We start from the raw sequence: 10069 nt of genomic DNA on the forward strand, positions 1-10069 counted from the left end.
ATCATGCTAAGTATAGCAACATCAACGTCATTACTTCAATAAAACTTTCAAACACGTCTCATAGCAAACTCCATTATTTAAATAAAAGAGACGTCTCACTTCACACCAAGCACATAAATACTATACTCCATTACAAAGAAAATAACGAGAAGCATAGCATGACGACAGAAATTCATTTTAACTAATTCACGACATAAATTAATTAGTACTTAAAAAGTACGGGCGTTACAGCATCAGAATTAGAGCGGAAATAGAAAATAGAAACTAGATTAAGCATCAAACTGCAAATGTAGCCTCAAAACAGTAGCCGAACTTCCGGCAAGGAAGTCGACGAAAGTAAGTACGTGCAGAAAATTAAAATTGTTTCTTCACTTTTATCAGGACGGTGTTACACTTCCAAAGACACCGAAACTACACCACTACCCAGAATTCCCCATATGAAACCAAACACGTGAGCTAAGTGAGTGAAGATGAAGAGTGAGCCGAAACTAACTAAGGATTTTCCTATCTCCCCAAAAAAAACACGTGGGCAATCGGTCTTTGTAGTTTGACGTTTATTCCCTTGAGGATTCTGCACCTTTTCTTCACTTTTTGCTCATATTTCCTCTACCCTGGTAAATAGAACACGTTCCTGGGTCCGGCAGAATATTCACGCACCTGGACTTATAATTGCACGTTAACACCATGCAAAACATAGAATTTAGACCCAAAATAGATGCATGAAACGAGTCTTATCAAACTGCTCACACTTAAACCATATTTGTCCTCAAGTATGAAAGACAAGAAAAAGAAATAAGGCAAGTTTCAATGCATGTTTCCCCTTTTAACCGACCTGAAAAAAACGTAAACTCCTAGACCAAGACACAAAAACAGATACATAACAGAAAACAGACACAAACAAACACAAGACAAAGAGAAACGTAACACATAAGTGCATAAACTGATATTTTTTCCTAGCAGCCATCCCCACAAGTTTAAGGTCAATCCAAGTATCTACAACCTCAGATTCTTCCCTCTCCATTCTTTTACCTAGTCAAGTTGTCAGTTCGTCAAGATAGCCTTAGTTTTACTATCTGTTGGATTCACTCGATCGCTCATTCCTCACTAGGGATGTTAAGATCATTCAATCTTCATTTTGTCATGCCATTGATACCTTAAGATCGGATGTTACAGAATAGTTCCTTAAGGTGTTTCATTGGGTTATAATCGGGCTAGGGATTATAGTGTATATCGGTGAGAATCCTAAGGGGCCTAAGCTCAAGAAGTACAAGTTAAAACATGATGCAGACATGTGAACTTAGGGACAAAACTTGGTAACAATCTCCCGTGTATGATTTTATCTTTCCCAACATTTTGGAGATGTTCTCTGGCTAATTAGCCTTATTTTCCCTACTTTCTTTTCACTGGGCCAGAAATATATATATATATATATATATATATAGGGTTTTGATCTATGCAAAACTAGATTTAAATACAGAAACGCAGAACAATATCATCCGTAAGGTACTTTTAGGTCATAGTTAGTTAATTTTTAGGTCATGCTAACAAAGCATGACCTAAAATGATCTTAGCATGACATTAAACCCAAATATTATAATATGACCTAAAATTGCTTAATTATGACCTTCCGTGTTTTTGGTTAATTATTGATCATTAGATCATCTAATCCTAGGGCCAAGATTTGGGCGGCATTTCTGGTTTTAAATGTATTTTTATTTTGATCACATGTGTATTTTATATATATCTATTTTTTCTTGGGTCAGGTCATAACTGTTCCTGCCCATTTTCTTTTCTAATTTCTTTTCTTTTTCCTAGGCCTGATGAGATGTATATCCATTTTTTCTGCCCATATTCTAACCACTTTTTCTCGGTCAAGTTTCAACTTTCCTTGCTCGTTTATCATTTTTAACTTTTTTTTATTTTTCCCTTGTTTCTCAATCTATCTTCTACCCCTACCATCGAGCTACTCCATACCTGCCCCCTCGTTCATATGGCATGAAGGCTAAAGGTTCCAATAAATTGATACAGTTTAGTATAGGCCCAAAGAGTTCACTAAGGGGTGTCTTTTTAATGAGGCAGATTCAGCAAGTTCGAAAGAATTAAGCTCAAAATGGTTATCCCTATTGCCTTTAGTCCTTACTACATGCGTTACTTTTCTCTTAGCATCAATGGCAGCCATTTTATTATTTTCAATGTGTTTAGTAGAAAGTGTTCTACTCTAGGCTTTTAACTCGCTTTTAAGAGGGCTTTACAGTTAGTCTCAAAGTAAGGCATTTTCTATCCTTCTGACTTCATCCAACTGACTATGATTTATAAAGGGAAAAGGATTCACAAATTGACATGCATTCTCTCTTCAATTACTCTCCCTAATGGGCTTTTGCTATTTATTATACCAGTTATGCATAAACACAGATCCTAAAAAAAACTTCTACTAACTCTTAGACCTAACAGAATATTTACATGCTTGACACTGACATCTCTACCCCCTCCCACATCATTCATGCTTGTCCCCAAGCAATCCCAATGAGGCGGGAAAACAGGGCAGCTAGTGGCGACAACAAAACAGAGAAAACAAACATACAAAACACAAACTTCTCACACTTAGACCAAGAATTGGGCTAAGTGTAAGAAGGTAAAACACAAACAAAACATATATACATAATTTCCTCTTCATACTTAGGCCAAGCCATGGACTAAGTGGGAGGAGAGACACAAGAAACACAGAAAAAAAACATGCCAGGCACACAAACTTCTCACACTTAGGCCAAGCCATGGTCTAAGTGGGAGAAGGCATAGAAACAACAGCAAGAAACAGCCTAGCATACATACTACTATACAAAACAAAAACTAAAACTAAAAACGAAATTAAATTTTACTTGGTTTACTGGGGGTGGGTGGATCAAGTCTGGCCCTGGTCCCCACGGGGACCAGGCTTCCGGGCTTTCTTGGGGTGAGGTGGTGGTGGTGCATCCTCCTTCCTGGCCTTCACTCCAATAGGCCTCGGGATTTCTTTTTTGACTGGTGCAGTGGTGATGGTGGGTTCTTTTCTCTTCTTCACTGACATGGTTACTGGGGAAGTTGGGACGGACATCTACGGAGTAGTTCCTAGGGATAAGCTTTGTTGAGGTTTAGGGGTCCTCTGTTCAACAAAGTTGACCATCTTCATCATCAGGGTCAGGGCTTCGGTCATTCTGTCGGTGTGTACCCCTAATGGTTTTTTCAGCCCCAGAACAGTCGAAGTCAACACGGATAACTCAGTCTTGAGATCCCGTATATCGGTCCGCACTCCCTACAGCTCATTTTTCCACTCTAGCGTGGTCGTATCAGTCACTGAGCTTCCTTCCGCCTTAATGGCCGCTTCAGTCTATCCCACTTTATAGAAGTAGACTTCGTCGTCTTTCGTGTGCAACAACCCTTTGTTAAAGAAGAAATCCACATTAAACTGCTCCGGGGGGGTCGCACATTTCTAGAGATGGCACTGACTTCGCAATTTTCATCATTACATTCCGCTGCAGATACTCCCCAAGAAGATGGCACGTATAGAGATGGCGAGAGGTGTGGGTAGTCATTAGATGGCACGCCTGAGCTAACCAGTACCCGAGGTGGACTTTCACACCCTTCAACATACACCAGGTGAAGTAAAGTTTAGGTGTTGTTAGGGTGGAGCTGACCTGCCCCATCAGATTATATCCGATAAAAATTTGGGCAAAACGGAGAAGGTGGTTGGTGATGTGGACTCCCCATGATATGCTGGTCATAAGCGCCCTCCACGTTTGTGCGTGATGAGCTCTTAAGCCTGCTGCATGTCAAATCCTTGGGTTTTCCTAGGTGGACCGATCTGTCTTTCATCCCAACCCCCGCTGATGTCCTCCTACATAGTCAGCAGCCCCAACCTCATGGACCACTCTCTGATGCTCATCGTGGTATCAACATTGAACAGAGGGAACGATATCGAGTCAGTGTCAGTGGCCGTGGCAGTCTTGAACTTGAACGATGTGAAAAATTCCTTAGCAAGGGCCTTCGGCACCTCTGTTGTGCTATGGCTCAGCAGCCATTCAAATCCGATGGCGCTGATATAAGATAGGAACTCTTCCTCTGATTTGATATCTTTAAGGGATTCGGGATGGTAGCTTTTCCCTGTCTTAGCATGCTTCCCCTTCGTTCCTCGCACTGCATACTTTCGGGCTTTCTTATGATCACTAAAATAGGCCATCTGTCCCAAGAGTTTCTTTGTGACCATAACTTCTTCTCGCAGATAAATGGGTTCCTCGGTACCGTCATTCTCGGAGTCTCTGTCATCCTCCCCTTCATCCTCATCAGTATCTTCTTGGAAAATCCTGATTAGATGATCTCCTACCTTGTTCTCAATACCCTTCTTGCCTTTTACTTCCCAGTCAAATTCTTGAAGTAACAGTACCCATCGGATCAATTTTGGTTTGGACTCCTTCTTTGCCAGTGGATACTTTATCGCCGCGTGATCAGTGAACACTATCACCCTCGACCCAAGTAAGTATGGTCGGAACTTCTCAAAGGAGTACACAACAGCTAACATCTCTTTCTCCGTGGTGTCATAGTTCTTTTGGGCTTGATTTAAAGTCTTCGATGCATAGAAAATCACATAGTTCTTCCATTCAATTCTTTGCCCTAGCACTGCCCCGACTGCATAATCGTAGGCGTCACACATTACCTCGAAGGGATAATTCCAGTCTGGAGCTCTGATGATTGGGGCCGATACAAGCTTTTCCTTTAGAAGTTGGAAGGCCCCTTGACATGCCTCCTCAAAGTTGAAGTCTACGTCATTCTACAGGAGGTGGGTGAGTGGCTGTGCGATCTTTGCAAAGTCCTTGATGAACCTTCGGTAGAATCCTGCGTGGCCCAGAAATCCCCTTATTTTCTTTTGACTTGTAGGATAAGGAAGCCTCGAGATCACGTCTACCTTTGCTTTATCCACCTTAATACCCTTTTCCGAGACAATGTGGCCCAGGACAATTCCCTCATGTACCATAAAATGGCATTTCTCGAAGTTCATCACTAGATTCTTCTCTCTGCATCTTCGTATACCAGATCCAAGTTGGTGAGACAAGTCTCGAAGGAATTCCCATAGACCGTGAAGTCATCCATAAAGATTTCGATGCATTCTTCCAGCAGGTCTGAGAAAATACTCATCATGCACCTCTGAAAAGTGTCTGGCGCATTACACAAGCCAAAGAGCATCCTTCTACATGCATACGTCCCAAAAGGGCACGTGGAGGTCGTCTTTTCCTGATCTTCTGGATTTACGTAAATCTGAAAGTATCCGTTGTATCCGTCTAGAAAATAGAAAAACTTCTTGCCTGCCAATCTCTCCAACATTTGGTCTATAAATGGCAACAAGAAATGGTCCTTCCGCGTGGCTTCGTTCAGTTTCCGATAATCGATGCACATCCGCCAACCGGTTACTAACCTTGCGGGTACCAGTTCATTTTCTCATTTGTCACCACTTCGATCCCCAACTTCTTTCGTACCATATGGACTGGGCTTACCCACTTACTATCGGGAATTGAGTATATGATACCTAATGACAGCAGCTTGAGCACTTCCTTCAAGACCTCTTCTCCCATATTCGGGTTCAACTTTCTATGTGGGTCTCGATGGGGTTTCCCTCCTTCCTCCAAGCGAATATGGTGCATGCAGAGGTTAGGACTGATTCCCACCAGGTCTGACAGAGTCCATCTTCTGAGTACTTCCAGTAATTCCGCTTCTCGCTCCCCGATTAGGTTGCTGTTAATGATCACCGGGAACATCTCGTTCTCCTCCAAATAAGCATACCTTAGGCCTGGGGAAATGTCTTCAGTTCCTTCTTTGTTGAACTTGTCTCTTGAGGTAGTGGATTCTTCTTCGCCTCCTTGGTGATTAATCCTTCAGGTCCAGGCAAATTTTCCACATTAGACACGTAGGCTAATTCCTTAGACCTGACAGATTCATGACTTTTACAGAATTCTAGAATCGCATTTGCTAACTCTTCATCTATCATTCCCAGTGTGTTTACGACCTCGCACCAATTGGCCACCTCCTTGTCAATGGAGTGACTTAACTCAGAATTTTCCACCTGTTCCTGCATCAATTCTGTCTCAAGAAATTCTTTGACCAGGGGGTTAATTACATCTACGGCATGCACATTTTCTATGTCCAGTGGCTTCTTCAAAGCCTCATTAATGTTAAAAGCACTCCGCTAGACTCAGCAGATATTTCCATCAAAAACATCAATGATTGTCTTAGCGGTGCGTAAAACCGGTCTTCCTAAAAGCACTCCGCTAGACTCAGCAGACTGGTACTCACTCATCTTTATAACATGCAAATCAGCAGGGTATAGAAAATCATGCACTTTGACTATTACATTCTCTAACACACCCTCGGGACTGATGCACGACCTATCAGCTAATTGAATTACCACCTTCGTATCAACCACTCTCACTCCTTCCAGTTTCTTATAAAGGGAAAGCGGTAAAACATTTATTGATGCACCTAGATCACACATAGCATGCTCGACTTTAATGTTCCCAGTCGAAATTGGGAGAATGAACATACCTGGGTCAGTACGGTTGTAGGGCATTCTTCTCTTCTGAATCACTGCCGATACGGTTTCTCCAAATATTATTTTGCCGCTGGGTTCAGTCTTCCCGGTGATAAACTCCTTGATAAACTTGTTGAAGATGGGCAGATTTAAAGCTTGGAGAAACGGCAAATTAATTTCCAGCTTCCCAAAAATTTCCATGAAATCCGCTGGATCCTCCTTTTTCTTCTTAAGTCCCCCTTTGTAGGGAAAGGGTTTCACTTGTCTTTCTTTGTTGCGACTGTCACCCTTGGAAGATTCTCCAGCCTCTCTCCTGATTTCTTCTATCTCCACCTCAACTTCTGGGCCTGAGAAGTGTTGATCAGCTTCTTGAGGTTCTAGTCTTTTACCGTTTCTGCTCTGGTTGTCATCCTCTGTTCTGACTTTCCCTGTTTCAACCTCTCTTGTTCCGGTTTTCTTATCCGATGGAGTTGGAGTCGACCCTTTATCTTCCTTCGTACTCGGATCGTCATATTCTGGCCCAGATCTTAGGGTGATCTGGCTGATGTTCTCTCTATCCGGTGGTTGCACCGAGGCAGGAATCATTCCTTCGTTCCCGCGCATCTCACTCAAAGAAGTCGCGATCTGGGAGAGTTGCTTCGCTAACATGTCCATAGCTGCCTTCTGCTCAGTTTGCGCATCTTGAAGCTTATGCACCACGTCATTGTTGGACTGCATGTTGTTCTGAATGTGCTGCTATGAGTTCACCAGATCCTTTACCAATTCGTCATTGCTTTTCGGTTGTCTTGAGCTCTGCTGGCTGGTATTCTGCCCTTGAGGGTGATTTGGGCCATGCCCCTGATTCTGGCGGAAGTTTCCTGGACCTCCTGGGTTGTTGTATTGTGGGTTCTGCCCTTGGTGACCTTGATGGTGGGGCTGAGAATTCTGAGTGTTGCCTTGGTAATTCTTCTGATGTGGCGGCACGTATGAACTTGCTGGGTTGCTCTGATTTCTGTTCGCCCAGTTAGGATGGTCGGTTTGCTGCCGATTGCCCCAATTGTTCCCTTCCTGATTTCTGTTTACCCATTTTGGTTGTCGCTCATGAGGGTTTGAATAGTCGTTGCTCTGTTGTTGGGGTGGCAGATTCGGATCATTGTCGGACCATCTGAAGTTTGGGTGATCCCTCCAGGGAGCATCCCTTTGCCTGATTGGATTCCAACTTCCGTTAGGATTTCAGCTCCCCATGGCATTCGCATGAGCTTGGATATCTCCCTCGCTTTGCTGACCATAGCACTGGTATATTTCCTCTAGACCTGGCATTTGCTTGCTCTTCTCTCGTCTGGGTCCGAGGAACTGTTCTTCCCTAAGGCAATCAGAATTGTTTTCTCCAGCTTATCTATCCTTGTATCTATCCGGTCTTCACTTTGCACGTTCACTGCTTCTACACTCCTCCTCTTAAGAATGGTGCGAGGTAAGACGTACGCCTTCTTAGCATCGATTAGCCTACCCAAAATCTCTCGGGCCTCGCTTATTCGTTTCTTGGTAAAATTTCCCCGCTCGAAGAGTTTCGTAAATCCTTAGATTCTGGATTCACCCCTTCATAGAAAATGTTGTAAACCTCTGCTTCGCTCATTCGGTTGTTAGGGCATGAATCGAGCAATCCCTTAAAACGCGACCAATACTGGCTCAGAGACTCATCATAATCCTATCGACAAGCCAGAATCTCCTTCTTAATTGCATTTGTCTTTTTCGATGGGAAAAAGTAGTCCAAGAATAGTAGCCTGAAATCCGCACATGAGCTTATAGAGTTTTCCGGCAGCCTCAGTAGCCAAGTATTCGCCTCTCTCTTCAGTGCGAAAGGAAGAACACGTAGCCTATAATCTTCCTCGATCGAGTTGGGCGGCATTTTCTAAATGCTGCAGAGTTTGCAAAACTCGTACTCGTAGGGACATTCTATGTTACGGCCATAGAAGTGTGGCATCACTGCCAGTACATTGGTCTTGATGTCTATCAATCTCTGAGCTGGGGTGATCACTATTGCTTGCACCGGCTCGCCGTTCAAATGAGCTTTGAGCGAGCCGATCTCTAGATCGTTGTCTGGTTCAACCGCCATTTTAACGGCTCCTTCTTCTTTGGAGCCTGCAGTAGACTCAACTTCTTCCTTGATTGGTGGGGCTAGGTCGTCGTCACTTTCCGAACTCAGCTGGACTGGATCTCCTGTTGTCAACCCAGATCAGGTAGTAACAGGGGAGACTGTTTCTTGATCTACCAACTAGATTGAGCTTCTCTCCAACCAAATGAGCTATTCCAGTGTCCAGACCTTATGCCTCTGCTCATAAACTGAAAAGAAAAGAAAAGAAAACAACAAATTAAAACTATGTACACCAAAATCTCTAAATGCAAACACTAATAACGCCATTCATCCCCGGCAACAGCGCCATTTGAAGCGCGGAAAGATGATTGTTGCTGCTATGTAAAAGTAAACTCTTAGGTTCAGAGGATTCGCTAGCGCACAGGGTCTAGGAGACCATGAACTCTCAGAATTCTGTCGTTGTCACAACAATCCCGCTTCAAAACCTCAACCCCCTATACTATTGGCTAGTATAGGGAAGTCGGGATCGAATCCACGAGGACGGAAGGGTTTGGAATGCATTAAGAGAATTTTTGAGGGTTTGGCTGCCGCCACGCAACAAGAGGGTTAAGTTTTACTACTAGACCTGGGAAATTAAAACTAATCTTTTCTATCCTCTAGATTTAGAGAACTGAAAGTGCTTCAAACATAGTCACACGCATGATTCTAAACTGGAAATTAACTTTGGAACTGTTGTCAAACTACTGGGTCAGGTAAAGTAAAGTTTCCTAAAACAGCTAGACAACAGAACATAAGAAAAAATAATAAAACAGATTTCCTTAAATAGCTACTGACAAGAAAGCTATAACTAACCAACTGAAGCGGATCTGATTCTAACTACCGATTATCTTCATCTTCTTTAATAAACAAACATGAACTGGAACAGAACAGAGCATAGAAACAGAGCAAACTTCATATCGGACGTTAAACATGATGATTAAGCAGAAAATTAACAAATCTAATCTACTAGGTTAAGTAAATCAATAGTAACTGAAAATTCTATGCAGATCCAAAAGTACGAACTCAGATTTAAACATTAAAAAGAAAATTTACACTAGATCCATCAGATTCACACCAACAAAACTCAGATCCATAACCTCCAACTCCGATTCAAACCAACAACCAACAAATCCACTCAGATCTCTCATATCTCAACTTCAAATATCCATCAGTTGCGAAAAGCATCCACATCAGTAAATAAACAGTAAAGCATTAGAATCAGAGCGGAAATAGAAAACAGAAACTAGATTAAGCATCAAACTGCAAATGTAGCCTCAAAATAGTAGCCGAACTTCCGGCAAGGAAGTCGGCGAAAGTAAGTACGTGCAGAAAATTAAAATTGTTTCTTCACCCTTATCAGGGTGGTGTTACACTTCCAAAGACACCGAAACTACACCAATACCCAG

The 10069-nt window shown here is 42.6% G+C and overlaps 1 protein-coding gene across 1 annotated transcript; it reads right to left on the reverse strand.

Moving 5' to 3' along the window:
* Nucleotides 1–5809: 5809 nt before the first annotated feature.
* Nucleotides 5810–7207, reverse strand: LOC121757541. Its single transcript, XM_042153069.1, has 2 exons — nucleotides 6272–7207; nucleotides 5810–6211 (listed from the first exon to the last, which is right to left on the reverse strand). Exons 1-2 carry the CDS (start codon nucleotides 7205–7207, stop codon nucleotides 5810–5812), a joined length of 1338 nt encoding a protein of 445 aa, XP_042009003.1.
* Nucleotides 7208–10069: the final 2862 nt, after the last annotated feature.

The sequence above is a fragment of the Salvia splendens genome, chromosome 12 (genome assembly GCF_004379255.2).
Source record: "Salvia splendens isolate huo1 chromosome 12, SspV2, whole genome shotgun sequence".
In the NCBI taxonomy this organism is placed as follows: Eukaryota; Viridiplantae; Streptophyta; class Magnoliopsida; order Lamiales; family Lamiaceae; genus Salvia; species Salvia splendens.